This window comes from Amaranthus tricolor, chromosome 15, assembly GCF_026212465.1.
Source record: "Amaranthus tricolor cultivar Red isolate AtriRed21 chromosome 15, ASM2621246v1, whole genome shotgun sequence".
In the NCBI taxonomy this organism is placed as follows: Eukaryota; Viridiplantae; Streptophyta; class Magnoliopsida; order Caryophyllales; family Amaranthaceae; genus Amaranthus; species Amaranthus tricolor.
In genome coordinates, this window is record NC_080061.1 from 10,595,699 (window position 1) to 10,613,980 (window position 18,282).

General features: G+C 29.4%; 1 protein-coding gene across 1 annotated transcript; it reads left to right on the forward strand.

The window, feature by feature from the left end:
• Positions 1–2,716: 2,716 nt before the first annotated feature.
• LOC130801961 (protein IQ-DOMAIN 11) lies at positions 2,717–8,609 on the forward strand. The gene is made up of 5 exons (XM_057665938.1): positions 2,717–2,937; positions 3,027–3,320; positions 5,496–5,708; positions 7,029–7,160; positions 7,999–8,609. Exons 1-5 carry the CDS (start codon positions 2,854–2,856, stop codon positions 8,509–8,511), a joined length of 1,236 nt encoding a protein of 411 aa, XP_057521921.1. The 5' UTR covers positions 2,717–2,853; the 3' UTR covers positions 8,512–8,609.
• The last annotated feature ends 9,673 nt before the right edge of the window (positions 8,610–18,282 follow it).

Here is an 18,282-nt window from a genome sequence, read left to right on the forward strand (position 1 = left end):
GAAGAAATTAAGTGCGAGGAAAATTAAATACTAAGGGAGACTTACAATTCTCAAGGAAGATTAATGGAGAGCTTAATGAATATCCAAATTAGAGGATGAAATAAAAGCTAAGAGTAATGAAAAGAGTAAAAGAGAGTCTAGAGGAGGAGCCCTAAATCAGGGTTTGAGGGCTTATTTATACTACACATGAAAAATTAACCTAAAACATAATGAAAAATCGCCGCAAAATAAGCACGTGTTGCTTGTCGACATACCACCAAGTCGGCTTCCATGAAAACGAGGCAACCGCTGACGCCGAGTCGGCTTCAGGCTCTGAAAAAATGGGCATTTTGTCAACAGCAACTGTCGAGTCGAAGGTGCCTGTCCTTCTACTCACGCCGAGTCGGCGTTTACTTCTGGAAAATAATGTCTTTTTCTTCAATTACCACCAAGTCACAGAGGCTTTAGAGCACACCTCAGTCGACTCGGCTTAACATGGTGGACATTATATTACCTTCATAACTTGAGCTTTGGTACTCTTGCTTGACTTTATTCACATGGCTTGGTATTTTCAACAGTTTGATTCTTCTTTGAAGTCCTACATAAACGATTTGCCATACAATACACAAGAATAACTCAAATATGTCATAATTAACTCATTTTCTCACGAATTGGCTACGAAGTACCAATTTGAGCAAATAAGCTACAAAAGGACCCTAAATCACCACTAAACGTCCGAAAATGAGCATATAAACACTACAAAAAATTTAACTTTTTACGACATTGAATTTAGTGGCATTAAAATATTGCTACTGAGTTATATTTTTAGTGTAATAATTGTTGGTTTTTATTTTAAATTCCACTATAAAGTGATTTAGTGACACTTTATTTGGCCTTTAGTGACATATGTAATTGTTACTATAGCGGTATAGCCTATAGTGACATTTATGAGAAATGTCACTAAATCCTATATCACGAAAAGATTTAGTGTGATTTTTTAGTATGCTGCTAAAGGGTCTAATAAATGTCGTTAAACCCACTATATATACTATTAGAATTTTGAAGTAGTTACATTTAAATTAAATGTCATCAAATATATCCCACTAAAAGCAAATTATATTGTAGTAAAAAACTATAATAAGTGCAAATAATTGCACTTATCAGTACTTACTCTCGAGAAGCACTCACTAGGTTAGATTTATTGCTACTATTTAGTTTTCAATATTATACATTACGGTTAATTTGTAAGAATAATATAATCAAGTGAATTCTTGTTTGAATCGTTTAATCGTATATTTTTTTATTATCAATTTTTACTAATTTTCAGTTAAGCTATTTTATTATATAAATGATCAAATTAAAAAAAATTAAATTACATAAAATAAACTTTAAAAAAATATAGCATATAAAATAAAACTTACTTTTTCCGTTCTGAAATAGTTGCTATATAAGGACTATTGACACTATTTATCTTTCGAGCTTATTTATATGTTGTGACTAAAGTATTAGAAAAAATATAATCAAGTGAGATCTTTTTTGAATCATCTAATCGAATACTTTTATAATATCAAATTTTTATAATTTTTAGTTAAGTATAACTTAAGATACAAATAATCAAAATTACGTATTAAATTACATAAATAGTAAAATATAGCAAGTATAATGTAACGAAGAAATTATAAAGATCTGATGCACCAAGTAAAAACATATTACTATAATATTTTCTACTAGTATGTTCACAAGCTCTTAATAATTGATAAACTGATCATCCAAACGTTTGAATAATTAGTGATGTGAAAGATATGAATGCGCCTCTAAAGGCCTTTTTTATATACAATTAAAACGGTTGCATCTCATTTGGGCATATTTGCATAAATTACTGAAATTCATCCAATTAATCGAAATTGAAAATAACCTTATTGAATCTGAAATATTATGTTTACTTAAAAATAAAAAATAACTTGATAAAAGATATTATACTCGAAATTTACTTGTCTGAACATTCAAATGAACAAATAATAAAGATATTATAGTCGATATTATACTCCTCTGATGAATAGACGAATGGTGATAGAGGTTAATATAATTATTCCAATCAAGGGTTGGAAACAATTATTTAGTACTAAGCTTGATTAGTACTAAGGTTGTCTTTACTATCTAGATCTCCTTGCAATGAAATCACTTCAATAACCTAATCTACACAAATAACAAGAACCTTCATGGATCGGAGGGCATTCAATTCAACAAAAATTTAAGTCAAGTATCTATGAAGCCTAATTCCAAATGCATTGTGGCCTTAGCTTGGAGGGACTTGACTAGTTGTTGACCTCGTGAAACCTTAATAAATGTTCTTCTACACAAGAGTAAATACAAGAGAATTACTTTACAAACGATGAGTTTAATGGGTTTTCAATAGAATTAGTTACTTACCTTATAGGTTGGGAATGTTGAGTTATATATATCTCTTGATTTACTTGCAGTAATTTTATCCAAATTAATTATAAATTAAATGTGGTTGATAAACAGTACTCAAAAAGCAAATGAGACGTTTGAAAATAAATAAAGAGAGTAAATTTTAATAAATATACCTAATAGGTAAATGTTTGTTTTTTTTTTTTAAAAAAAAAAAAGCTTGCAAGTTTATTTCAACAAATCAAAAAATTAATTTATTATTAATAATTTATTTTCTTATTATATTACCACCATTTAATAGAAATAAGTATAAATGGCTGAACAAGGAAAATATATATATTAGCCCATGGAAACAAGTGAAGTAGTTGTATTAGTCAATGGAAAATGAATGATAGTTTTCCAAAATGACAGATATAAGTCCAAAAACTTGTTAATGGTCCATTTTAGTCTGATTTTCACAAAATGGCTAAGAAGAGGAATTGGTTGAGTTTCATCAAAAAGCTTTTATTACTACAAACAAATGAGCAGCATCATCAAACCCAAAAGGTAAACATTTCTATTTACATCACTACATTAACTTTCTATATTTGTTATAATAATTGTAATTGTAATTGTAATTGTAATTCTATATGAAGATAAATAGAAGAAGATGGATGATGGGAAAGATCTTAAAAAAGAAAAAAACACTTCCATCACTATCACTATCATCTCCAGAAATTATACAAAAACAGAGTAAGTTTGAAGATGATCAGAGCAGATCATTTGAAGATGATGATGAATCTTCAAAACATATTATGTTGAAATGTGAAGTGCAGTTGCCAGAGATCATTACAAATAAATCTATAATCTCTTCCATCCAATTTCAACATCAAAATCATGTGAATATTGTAGCCGCAATCAAGATTCAAACTGTTTATCGTGGTTATCTTGTAAGTTTTTTTTTCTCATTTTTTATTTTTTATTTATTTATTTTTTTTAGATGATAAGATTGATCCATAAAATAATACTTATTTTAATTGAGATAAGAATTATTTTTTTTTTTTACAACTTTTCTAACATAAAAACACAGCAGGTTTTCCAAGAGAAACTTAGCCTACTAACCAAATTAAGATATCCTTAATTCATAATTTTGATGCTCAATAATATATAGGGATATGAATTGATATTAGATATTTCCATTTTTTTTGACTTTGTCACATTTGGATTTTAACGCTATTTATAATTCACTTTTAATTTATATTTTAATCTTAATTTATAATTTATTTAAAATATATTAAGATTAGATCTTATTTAATTTGCCTTAACGCAAAAATTATTAATATTAACTATTTATAACTTTAACTTATGCCCAATTAAAAATATTAAGGTTTTAATAATTTCCTTAACAAACATAACCAAACCAAATAGTGACAAAATCAAGAAAAAATATTAAATAAAATTATATTTTGAATTTTACAAACATAAATTATATCACCTGAAATAATATTAAATTATAGAAGTAACTTTTTTCACAAATTATTCTTCAATTGGAATAATAAATATTACTTTTCTTTATCTATTTTCTGATGAACTTTTAAACATATACGTTAGCTCTTGCCTTAGAAGTTGGTGTATTTCATTTGTTACACTTGCCAAATTGTTTTTCCGGAATTGGCAACTTTTTTCATATTTGAGGCAAATTCTAAGGAAATTAAAGATGTGTTTTTTTGCCACGTTTTTTGAGAGCTTGTTGATAAATACTTTCGGATACTTGATAATAAGGATTTTCAAATAACAAATTATTTAGAATGTTTTTTTATTTTGAAATTACATAACTTTAATTATACTTATTTTTTAAGATAATATTAATAACTTTATCATCAAATCACCCATCAAAATTTTGATAATAAATATTTTTATTGTATTTATTAACTTACTAACTAAAAACATTATTTTATCTTCATTAACAGAACAAATTAACACATTGAGGTGATTCATTAGCTATTTTTAATGTTTTTATTTGATTTTGTTCATCTAATTAAAAAATTTATAAAAAACTAATCTTTATAAATTTATATTAAAATAAATCAAATAAAATTTATCTAGTTATGTTTTAATTTATAAACTAAAAATAGAAAAAACAAATTAAAAGTGAGAGAGAATTTGTCTGAATATAGTAATTGAGCAAGGTGGAGTTGGCAAATGTGTACGATGATCATGTGGAGTTCACCAGATGGTGTCAGAATCAGACAACATATATCTGTTGGTATATCATGAATCAAAAAAAGTACTCGATACGGATACAAATTACTCCTTGTTTTAACTAAACAAATATTCTTATTAGTTCTGTAAAAAAGTTTTAATTTATTTTATTTCTTATTCTCATTAAATTTTCTCCATTTATATTATAAATTTTGGTCAAAAATAATTTTATTAGCCTAATTTTAATATTTTAATAATGATTATGTTTTTCACATATCTTCCGAAGTTTGCTGGGTAAATAACGGTGATTTAACAATTTGGCAAATTACTCATAGGTGACAAGTATTTATTGGTCTATGACTTTAATGATTTTATTTTTCTTTTTTGTTTTGATTATTTTCTTAATTTTTCTTTTGTGGTGATTACAAATCAAAATCACCGTGACTAACTTAGATCTTCTATATATCTTCCACTAACTTCATTTTAATAAATTTATATTCCTTTGGTCCCACATTTTCCCACTAACTTGATAAAAAAAAATTTATTAGTTGTGATGCCAAGATTTTTTGCATCAAATTTTTAAAATTTCTGTTTAATATTTATGATCTCCACTTAGCTTTAGCTTTTGGTTGAGTTTCTTCTTTAACATGGTATCAAAAGTGAGAGCAATAAGAGGTCACAGGTTTGAATCTCAACCACCCATCATTTAAAGTAGAATATTAAACTTCAGATATGAGGAGGGTTTGTGTCACATTCATACATCTAGCCCAAAGGGCTTTCGTGTGAGGGGGCGCGTTAGAGTATATAAGATATCCTGGGGCTTTAATTATTTGTTTAAGCTTTTGGTTGAGTTACTTTCTTAACAATATATATATTTTTAATATTTATGAGAAATAATAATAAAGAGAAAAAAATTGGTGCAGGCAAGGAAAGCATTGAGAGCACTGAAAGGATTTGTAAGGCTTCAAGCAATAATAAGAGGAAGAGCAGTAAGAAGGCAGGCAATGACGACACTGAAATGTTTACAGTCAATTGCTAAGATACAATCACAGGTTTGTGCTCAAAGATGTCAATTCATAAGACCCAAGTCACCCAATCATGATGACCTGCAGGATCCTAAAATTCACCATCCTAAGGTACTAATTTTACTACATTCTTATTCTACTGCTAGTAATTTCTATCGTCCCTCCTACTTTTGGAATTGTTACTGCCAAACAAGGTCCTCTTTGTAAAGTTTATGGTTTTTATGTCAATTTAATTTTATCTTATAAATCCTTATGATTTAAGAAAAGAAAATATTGAAGTATTAGTATATAATACTATCTCTTAATCTAAATTCATAATATTTGACTTTTTCTTACTTTATTACTTTCGTGTAAAATAGAATACATATGTTTATGGTAATTGAAACAGTTAATCAAATAAGTATAATACTAGACTTTTGACGCCCACTGATACTAGGGTCCTGTGTTGTAGACCGCTTTGCACATGCTAATCGACGGCTATGCTGCCAAATACTCTCTCTGTCTAGAAATAAAGAGACTCAAATATAAAAAGACGAAAAGCAAAAATTAAGAAAAAAAATATTTATATAGAGAGTATGGGATGATTCTAGTCTCTAGCCGAAAAAGCTCTTGTAAGAATGAGCCTGATAACTAGAGTATATATGACTATAACCATTTGCTTAAATTGTTGCTTTAAGTGATTTCTTGACAATTTTAAATCAAGCTAAAAGACGAAGCATATTCTTCAAGAGTTATTTTATATTAAATCTTTATTGATTCAACTTAAAATTACAATATTATGCATGTAATTTTTTATGGTAAAAACCAAAAATGATTTCAAAGTCTTAATCCAAGAATTACAAGATTTAAATTTATGCATAAAAATAATATCTCTTGACCCACTTGAATAATTAGGACCTCATATGGCAATTTTAATAGCAAGTAACAAAACAGCCCCAGCCCTAACTCACACTCCATAATCCAGAGATATTTTCACAAAATTACAATTTACATAAATTTGAAGATTCTTGATTAATCTTTTAGTTGAATTTAATAATATTTAGAAATTATGTGACGAAAGGTTTATATAAATTTGAATTTCATTAATTTACCCTTATTAATTAGCCACTGATATGAGGTGAGCATATATTGCATCAATACTTCAGCCAAAAATATCTTGCATGAAGAAAAATATCTTGCGGTTTCAACCATTATTTTTAATTTTTGGTTGAGTTGACCTAATACTACATATCTTACGGCTTCAACCATCGTTTTAAATTTTTGATTGAGTTACCCTCATACTTAATCTACTTAATTATGTGCCATTTAATATTAGAAAGCCTTTAATTTTAAAGGTTTTGTGCGGTCGAACAGCCTACAAACTGCCCTATTGAAAACAAATATTTTTATAAATTATTAAGTTAATTATGGTGTATGTCATAAACAATGCAGACACAATCATCTAGGCAACGAAGGAAGGATTGTGAACTTCTGACAAAAGAAGAGCAAATTGACATCATTTTGAAAAAGAAAGAAGCCATCCTCAGAAGCAAAAGAATCAAAGCATATTCATTTAATCATAGGGTAAAACCTTCATATCACACAAATTCTTAGATGAGAAGGTCTCATAATAAGAATATCTTTATTAAGCTGATTCACGTAGGCTGATCTATGTATATTTAGTCTATTAAAATGATCACTTACAATTTAAAGTAATCAAACAAAAAATAGGCTAATTATATAAATTCGTCTCATGGTGAGACGGTCTCATACAAAACCAGCTGTGTATGTAAACATCAAAAGTTTACCAGCCTTATAGCGATGGGGTATTTGGTAAATGACCAATAGCTGATTACAGTGGTTAATTTGAACAATTGATTTTATTAGCCGGTTTTAATAGCCAATTTTGAACCCACTACTACGAACAACTTGTTCAAAAATAGCTTATTTATAAGGAAAAACTGCGGTGAATAATACGACCTTTTGTTAATTTTCCTACATAATACAACTATTGCTTAACCATAAATAATACCAACTTAGAGAGGTATTTTTCTAGAATAATACCAACTTTAGTTTATTAACTAATATATTAATTTTTCTTGTCTTATAACCACCTATAGTTTGATTTTTAATATGTTATGGATTTTCTAGGAAAACACCCCTTTAAGTTGTTATTATTCATGATTAATCAATAGTTCGTATTATTGTAGGGAAATTAATAAAATGTTATATTATTCACGGTAATTTTTCCTTTTTATTTATAATAATAAGTTGTTTCAATCAACTAAATTACCAAACATTAGCATTGGATGACTTGACCACTCAAACCACTATTTGTATCAAAATAAACGAAAATTGCTCGGTAAGCTATTTTGCCAAACATGCTCAATGTATTTATACTCAAAACACTATTTTTTCACAGCATTCTGCAGATTCAGAAGATTGCATAACACAGGGCAGACTAAGGCACTGGCTAGAGCAGTATGTGAGTGATGAACAACCAAAAAAAGACGACAACTTCGGAGGAAAACCGAATCGATTAAGGCACATTGATGGCCTAAACATCTTCGAGGTAACGACTGTACCTCGAAGATCATATCAAACACACAAGAAGCAAAATTCGTGTGGCGAAGAGGGTTTAAACCCGATTTCACCCTTGAATCTTCCAGCTTATATGGCTGCAACCGAATCAGCTAAAGCGAAAGCGAGACCATCAAACTCACCAAGGTTAAGATCTCTTCATATTGAAGCTTATTCGGATAATGATTCACCTTACAAAAACAAGCTATTTTCACCCATGTCTTCTATAAATAGTGAGGCAGCTTGTAGTGGTATTAGTAAGGTTAGTATTAAGTCTAGTTTTACTTCTTCTCAACAGAAATCGCCAAGCTTTAAAAAAATATCAGGTCCTATCAGATCACACAAGAACGTCTAATTAATTATATATGTTTGTCTACATTTTTACATTGATTGTAACCTTAGCTTGTAGGTGGTGATTAACATATCAATTTAATATGTTTTATATTTTGTTTTTTCTTTTTTTATTTTATTTTCTTACGGGTTTTTAATCAGAGGTGTCAACTCACCGAAATTATATAGGGTGCATCGAAAGGTTGGTGTACCTTAGTGAATTTATTGTTTGTATATGTGTGCTCGATCGTGAAATAAGAAAATAAACTGAAAATAATATAGATTAACTTGCACTTAAATGCTTTGTATATGATCGTGAATTTCAAAAGATTTAAAACTAAATTTTGTATAGAAAAGTTAGGGTTTTTATTGCTAAGGAACCAACTCAAGTAAAAGTTTAAGTTGATGGTTGAGGTCCCACGATATGTTATATACTCTAATACGCCCCCTCACACGAGAGTCCATTGGGCAAGAAGTGTGGATACGCACATGCGCTGAATGTTATTCCACTTTAAATGAGGGGTTGTTGAGATTCGAACCCATGACCTCCAGCCACGCAAGCTTCTGATACCATATTAGGTTGTTATAATTCGTCACATAATATCACCGTGGCCCACATGTGTGGACAGGGCCTCCCCCTGGGCTCAGGTCTACAAACCCACGGGTTAAGAGCGTTGACTTGCTCATACACTTGATGAGGTTCATTACTTTTTAAAACCATATAGTAATAGGAGGATTAGCCCACCCAATATATATACAAGTCCACAACTCTCTATTTTAAATTAATAATGTAAAATACTCTAAGTGTGACCGATATTCTTTTTTTTAAGGATGTATTGGTTATTTTATTTTCAATTTTTGCAATAGAGAGTGCAATAATATAGATTATAGGCTAACTCGTTCGACTTCATCCAATGTTTGTGATGATGTGTAGTTGGGTAATGATCCATCTTAGACCAATAACTTTGTATTGTCGGAAAATTTTGGATGATTTATGTTAGAATGATCATACAAAAAAAAAGCCAATCTTATATAAGCTATCTAAAGTAAAGAATATTTTTCAGATCCAACCCATTAAACTTTACAGTTCATTTGATTAGTGATATTAAATATAGGGTCGGCCCATTACTTAACAACTCATCAATCAAACTACTTACAAAACCATTGCTACCACTGCTCATACTCTTAGCCCAACACCAACCCACCACCACCATAAAAAGACTCCCCTCCATCATTACTAAATCAAGGGCCAAATTAATCTAAGCAAACAAGTTTTGTTATTGAAAATGAAACTTTACTAAGCAATGGAGGATTCATTACTATTGAATTTAATGGTCAATTGGACATAAAAAGGTATGAATTGGAAAACTAACTTATATTAGTAGAATTGATGTCAACATTGGAGAAGGTAAGATGGATCTCTGCAACTAATTAATTTGCATAAGTGAGAAGATGTAGAGAAAAAAAAAATCAGTTAAATGTATTTAAATTTGCAAAGAAAAAAAACCTTTGGTTGCCATTGTTGAGTATAGAGTATAGAAGAGGATTAGACTTTTAAAGAAGTAATTTTCCTTTCCAAAGTATGAGCTTTTCCCAAATGAGTAATTTTAGGCTTCGTACTTTATCAGTCTTACCGTTTTTCCTCCCTTCTGTCTGAATTCTTGGGCCTTTTTCTTTTTAATTTATTATTCACTTGGGCCTTTCTACTATTACATTTAGACTTTTTAAAATTGGGCCTAGGCGGTGGCTAGGGATGGTCATGGGGTGAGTTTAGCTAGATTCGGATTTGGATTCTTTTATTTTTTTATAGATTTAGATCTGGATTCGGACCCTAAGGGTCTAAAATTTTTCAGACCCAAACCCTCCGAATCTGATGGGCCTAGGATTCTTAATGGGTCTAAAATAAAGTATCTTTGATTTGTCAAATATGAACATTTTGCAAGTCTTTTTCGTATTTTTGTAAGCTACTTATTATCGTATTTTACATATATTTAATACTAATTTAACATCCATAGCAAATTAAGATAATCAAGTGGAGCATATAAGCAATTATGGTTAGCAGTGCATAATGATACTATACAGTAATACACAAACACGATAAAGACTGAAGTATTTATATATGAAGTGAAATTAGGGTCAGAATATTTAATTTTAAATATTAGAATATCAAATTTTATAGGGTTCGGGTCTGAGTTTAAGGGGCGGGTCTAGGGTCCGGGTCTAAAGGTCGGGTCTGGGTTCGGGTTCGAGTCCGGATCCTGGTCTACACACTAGGACCAGGATCCGGACCTGTCAAATATTTTTTAGAACCAAATCTGGCCCCGATCCGATGGGTCTCAAAAAATAAGACCCAGACTCTTAAAAAGGGGCGGATCCGAAGCGGGTCCAATAGGGTCCTGGACCCATGACCATCCCTAGCGGTGGCCCCTCTTGCCCACCACTAGGGTCGGCCCTGATTAAATGGTGGTAATGGAAATGATTTATAGTGTAAAATTTCATCAAAAGTTCCATATTAATCCCATGGTAATGAAACTTTGATCACAAAAAAGTCTTTTTGTTTATAAATTTCCATTACCACTTAATACCATATCTCCTAATAGTAATGCATTGGAATGAACTTTATGAAGAAAATGAAATGATTGAAGTTGGACAAGCATGACCATCAAGGTAAACAAAAGATTTTTCAACCAAAATTACACTAGTTTTTTATTCTCATTACCACCGTTTATTACTACCTAACAAACAGGTCGTTAATGTCCACATATTATATCCTTAATGCCTACTTACATTATTCTTAATGCATACTTACAATATACTTAATGCGGCTAATGCCCACCGAAAAAGTACTTAAAATGTCTTCTTACAATATTCTTAATGCCTATTGAGAAACTTAGCTTACAAGTCTCTTTACCGCATCCTTAATGCCTACTTACAATATTTTTAAGAGAAATTCCACATGGTAGCATCCAATTTTTATGAAATGCCAGTGGTAGCACTTTTGTAAGATTTTTCCACATGGTAGCATCCAGTTTATGCACTACCTAACTCTCGTAGAATTTTCCGTTAAATTCTTGTTAATTTCTGTTTAATTCATCAATTTGTAAGATTTTTTCACATGGTAGCTTCTGGTTTTTGCTCTCATATGTTTAATTCACCACTTTAACTTTTAATTTACCGATTAATTTATCAACACCCTTAAATGTTGTAACAATTAAGTAAATATGTATTCGTGCTTGGAATGCACCTTTTGAACTTATGAAATGAACGTTTTGTTAAATGTTGTAACAATTAAGTAGATATGTATTCTTGGAATGCACCTTTTGAGCTTATAAAATACGTCTTTTGAATTATTATTAGTGTTTGTAATGCACCTTTTGAACTTTATAATACCAATAATTTGAATGAAAATAAAATTGTTACAACATTTAAGAGCGTTGATAAATTAACCGATGAATTAAAGTTAAAATGGTGAATTAAACACTTGAGAGCAAACATTGGATGCTACCATGTGAAAAATCTTACAAAATGATGAATTAAACATAAATTAACAAGAATTTAACGGAAAATGATGCTACCATGTAATAAAATCTTACAAAAGTGCTACCACTAGCGTTTCATGAAAACTGGATGCTACCATGTGGAATTTTCCTATTTTTAATGCCTATTTACTATATACTTAATGTCCACCGAGTAAAGTACTTAAGTAATTGCAATCATCCCTGGGAAAACGGTCGGTCGGTCGGGTTTTGGGTCGGATCAATTTCGGTCGGGTCATTTTTGGGTCGGGTCAGTTTCGGATCAGGTCAGTTTCGGATCAGGTCAGTTTCAGGTCGGATCACTCTGGGTTTCGGGTAGGTTCGGATTGACCCAACGGGTTACCATAAAACATTAGAATATCCAATCGACTAATTCAACATAAAAAAAAATCATTAAAATGTCTAAAAAAAATCATTAGAGAAATTACATGTACGATTTTCAAAAAATAGTTGGTATGTCAGGTTCATTTAAGTGCAAGAAAAATAGGGGAATTAATACTTATTTTGAAAGACTTGTAAGATACGCGCTTTATAAAAGTTATTTTGTTTATTATAATTGTAACGTTAGATAAAAATGACGTTAAAATTATCTTCACAATTTTCATGTTGGAAAGATATACAACTAACTAAGTACTTATTTCGTCTTATAAGATACGCGTTTTATAATTTAGGGTAGCGACATTCGTTTTTTGAAAAGCTCATTCAAACGTGCGAAACGTTCGTATAAATTATATTGATTTGCTTACTGAAATGTAGAAGAATTAAAAACTCATTTGACTGATTTAACAAGATACATGTATTCAATTAAGATAATTATAACGTCCTGTTTTTAAAGAAAAAATATTACGATGGCTAAAAAGACGTTAAATACGTGTTTTTTTAGATCTATTGATGAGTTTTAGGATTCAAGTGATATACTCAATATGTTGAGATACTTTGAAAACTAAAATTTTATTTGAAATGAATTCTAACATTGAAATTACTCTAAAAATTGATATTAAATCTGTCAAAACGGGTCGGTTTCCGGTCGTGTCATTTTCGGTCGGGTAATTATCGGGTCGGTCATGTTTCGGATTAAGTCGCTTTCGGGTCGGTCGAGTTCGGGTTTTGTCGGGTCGGGTCCCGGGTTCATTTTCGGGTCGGATCAAATTTTCCCAGGTCTAATTGCAATATTCAAAATGCCTACTTACAATATTCTTAATGCCTACCGAAAAACTTACTCTATATTTTAATTTTTGTGTCAGCCCAATGAGAGATGGTCTCTCAAAGAGACCGTCTCTCACAAGAATTTGTGTTATTTAATTTCCACTTGTACAAGAAGCAGTTTCTTTTTAATAATTTGCACTGACCTAATTGAAGGTTGTCTCACGATGAGACCGTCTCAATAGAGAATTAGTGTTATTAAATACTTTTTGTATTACACGGTAGTGTGAGGGATGAAGAGGTGTGCATGAGAAACGAACTTAAAACCTTAAATAAAGAAAGCGTTACTTACTCCAAATCAGACAAGATCCAATTCTCCGATCTTATGTTACAATTTCTCTAGAAAACATAATTGAATAACATAAATTGTATTATCGTGATGAAAATTTGAATAAATATATTAGCAACTTTATAAAATCATTATAATTTGATAGATATTAAATATATTACTTTTTGTATAACTTATAAAATCATGTGCTCAGTAAAAAAATCAATGGTATTAAAATCTTCACCTTTTATATTCTTTAACTTACGAGTTAGAAATATTCACCAGGCGATTTTATAGAGTTTAGCCAAATGTAGTATTTTATCAATTAAAATGTGTTTGTGTGACATTCAAAAGATTTTATTATATCAATTATGATTTAAGTATTAGAGATAAGTTGTTAAAAAAATTTATTAGATCAAATTATACAATCATATCATTATATCATATCATACAATCTTACAATATTATAAAAGAACGGGAAAAAAAAATTCCAAATGGCAATTTCATAGAGTTTTGCAAACGGAACATTTTTGCAGGTTCAAGTGTGATTGTCTGATATTCAAAATATTTTATTACATTAATCATGATTTTATGTATCAAAGGTAAGTTTTCAAAAAGATTTTATGAAACCAAATAATAGAATCATATAATACCATAAAAAAATAGGAAAATTGTAAATGACAGTTTTATAGAGCTTTACCAAGTGAAAGCATTTTTAGAGGTTAAAATGTGATATGGGACATTCAAATCATGTTCATTATGATATGACATTGCATACTTCTTTAAAATTTTTATTTATTAGTAATAAACTTCATACATTTATACTTGTATGATAATAATCAAGGTCAATGAGACGTGAAAAGAATAGTGATGGTCTTATTTAAGAAAAGCAAAGAAATGGTAAAAAGCTATTAAAATTAATATTAATTATTGTAAAACATGTTTGAAGACTTGAAATTCAATAATGAAGTCAATGTATGCCACTAAAGTAGGATTGTGTTGGGGATATGATTATGTTTACGACCTTAAATCGTCATTGATTACTAAACTAACAAATTCTTCTCTTGATACATAGCATACCATTTGTGAGTCAACCACGTATGCTAAATGCATGAGTAAACCTCTAAATAGTATTTTCTTCATTACTAATCCATTTTTTAAAGTTTACCGTATTTTTGTCCATATATTAAATATTAAATCAATTACTAACTAGAGCCTTGAAATTTAGTTATTTTAGAATAAACAGTTTTAAAGTTTTTTTTATTTTTATAAACAACAGCCTAAAATTACCAAGCCACAACCACAGCCAATTATGGTCAACGAAGGATTAAACATGTTGCAAGGAGGAAGAAGCCGGACAAGTTTACACCAACACAAGGCAGTCAACAACAATCAACCTATGTTAATGATGTAGTAGGCCAAAGTAGTTAAGTTTGAAACATTTGTCATATTTTGTGTTTGTAATGAACCTCTAGGTTTATATTGGATAATGTGTGAACTTTTTTATAGATGATGTTCTAAGAGTTATATATGATGTTGTGTTTGTATTGGATAATTATGTTGTGTTCTTAGTACTCTTTTGAAAAGAAAAATTTTATTAGGTACTCTTTAAAAAAAAAATTATTAGGTACTCTTTTGAAAAGAAAAAGTTTATTAGGTACTCTTTTGAAAAAAACAAAAAAAAAATATTAGGTACTCTTTTGAAAAAAACAAAAAAAAAATATTAGGTACTCTTTTGAAAAGAAAAATTTTAATAGGTACTATTTTAAAAAGAAAAATTTTATTAGGTACTCTTTTGAAAATAAAAATTTTATTAAGTACTTTTTTAAAAAGAAAAATTTTATTAGATACTCTTTTTTGAAAAGAAAAATTTTATTAGGTACTCTTTTAAAAAGAAATATTTTATTAAGTACTCTTTTTAAAGATGGGTAAAAAAGATAACGGAAAATTTAACCCCAGCTATTAGTTGGTACACTTTTGAAAAGAAAATTTTTTATTAGGTATTGTTTTGAAAAAAAAAATTATTAGGTACTTTTTTGCAAAAAAAAAAAAATTATTAGGTACTTTTTTACATTTTTCCCATTTTTTATTTTGATTTTGTTTGATATGTTTATAAGTTTGTATGTTTGATGTTATAATTAGTTTGTTGATTATTTTTTAAGTTTTACATTTTTTAAAGTTCTTTAAGTTCTTAATTTAAGTTCTTTAAGTTGTTTAATTTTTAAGTTTTACATTCTTTTCAAGTTGTTATATTTAGTTTGTTAATTATTTTGATTTGTGTATTTTGTTTACTTATGCATGTAGTTTGTTAATTAATTATGTATGTAGTTTACTTATGTATATGTATGTAGTTTAATTTAATTATATATGTAGTTTAATTATGTATGTAGTTTACTTATGTATGAATAATCACAATAGTTTACTTATTATGTATGTAGTTTGTTAATTAATTAAAATACACATAATTTGAATAATTTAAATAATATGAAGGTTAAATAGGGTTAAATAGGGTAAACTTGGGTACCTTTGTGTACCTTTGTGCTGCGGTTTTAAACCGCAGCATTTAAAATAGGTCATCTGCTGCTATCACTAATGCTTGGGGTCAAAACCGCAGCATATTGTGGCCAAAAAACCGCAGCAAATGATGTTTTTTCCACTAGTGTCAATGTCTATAAAATATCGGATTAATTGTGTGGTTAAATTAGCATGATCTTGTTAATCTTAAACTCTCGCTTTATTGATTAACTATTAGATTTAGATCCTATTAATTCAATTTTCACACACTAGTTTTATTGAATAAATTAATAAAAATTTAACAAAAATTTACACTAAAGCAAAGTTGATCTTAATCTCACATGCTAGTTTTATTGATTAGTCCAACAAAGCATCTTTAAATTAGGGTTATTAGCACAATTTAATCACTCTAATCCTAATTTTATAGACAGATTCAATCATCAAATCATCAAATCATCAAATTGAAAGTACACAAACAAATAATTTTAAGGACACCTTCAGCCGACTCGGATTTTGTCTATGGAAAAACCACCTCCTTGTTAGAACATATCGCCGAGTCGGCGTTCACTTCTTCCCTCCATACGCCGAGTCGGCGTTTTCTGCTGGAAAAAGTCCTCCCTTTTTCTTCATTTGCAGTCGATTCCTCGTGGCTCGAAGCATCTCCCCAGCCGTCTCGGTATTATGACTCGATGTTATAGTAGAGGGTAAAAGGAGTCGAGGAAGACCCAAGAGAACTTGGGGTGAGCAAATAAGAGTTGACTTACATGACTTAAACCTCTCTGCGGACCTGACTAGGGATAGGAGCAGTTGGAGACGCCATATCTTTGTCTTAGATTACTGATGTCCCCTTACTTTACCTTTTAGTGTCCTTAAACCCCTGCTTTTAACGTTTCCTTTCTTTTAGCGCTTTGTTTCCTTTTGTAATAGTTCTACTTTATTTTTATAGGCCTTTAAGTCATCTTTCACGTGTAACCACGTCTCTTTATCTTCCTCGAGCCGGGGGACTTCTTTGGCCGCGCTCTCCTTTATGGGTATCAGTTGCCGCCATCTTTCCCTCCCTAGACCCTAGTCTTAGTTTTCTATGAGCGCGATATACTGGGTAAGATGATAATGATGACTAAATATATTTCAAAAAAAAATTAAAAAAAAATTAATGTAATGGATTTATTAAATTAATTTTGCGATATATAAAAGGAATATTCTATATGGTAAGCACCAAGCCACCAACTATTGCAAAAGGCGAGTGGTAGCAATTCTTAAGATTTTTTCCATAAAATAGCACTCAACTCTTGAAAAATTAACTACAGTAACATTATGAAAGTAAAAACGTTTAATTTTTGTTAAGTTTTGATAAGAGTCATAAATACCCCTAATAAATTCAAATGTAAAGCCCAACTTAATGGAAATTAAGCTTAATGAAAATGTTACTGTAGTTAACTTTCTAATAGTTGAGTACTATTTTGTGGAAAAAATTTGGGATTTATTAAGTGCATTTATTATTTTTACCGAAACTTAACGAAAGTTAGACGTTTTTACCTCCATAATGTTACTGTAGTTAATTTTTCAAGAGTTGAGTGATATTTTGTGGAAAAAATTTTAAAAAATTTCTACCACTCACATTTTTCCATAGTTGATGCTTACCATATAAAATATCCTTATATAAAACAATGTTGAGTATCAATAAAAAGTTCTACAGGATAATACCGAAGTATAGATACTTAAAATTAAATAAACCAAATATCAGTTTGAATTTGTTCTTGAAATTAATAGTATACTAATATAAAAACTCGTGTAATGCAAAAATTTATTAATATTAAGATATATTTTTTTCACTTTCCTTTAAAATATGTAATTTCATACCTTTGAATTGTTTTTTTCACATTGAATTTTTCAGTTCTTTAGTCAATAATATGCTTTGGTATAATATTGAAAATAAACTCTACTATTGTTTATTCCTAATTGCTCACAATTTTCTCTATTTAGTTCAATAGGATACTGCATAAAATTTTCAAGTCCTTTTAGTTAATTGTATGATATAATGTCATGCAGTAGAATAAAATCAACTTTACCTTATTTAGTTAGATAAATATAGCAATTCATTAATTTAATTATTCCATGTGGCAAATCGTTGTGAGTATGCCACATGGAATTTTCCAGTTCTTTTAGTTAATAGTATTAGTTATTCCATGTGGCACATTTTTGTGAGGATACTACATAAAATTTTCAAATCCTTTTAGTTAATTGTATGATATAATTCATGCAACAGAATAAAATC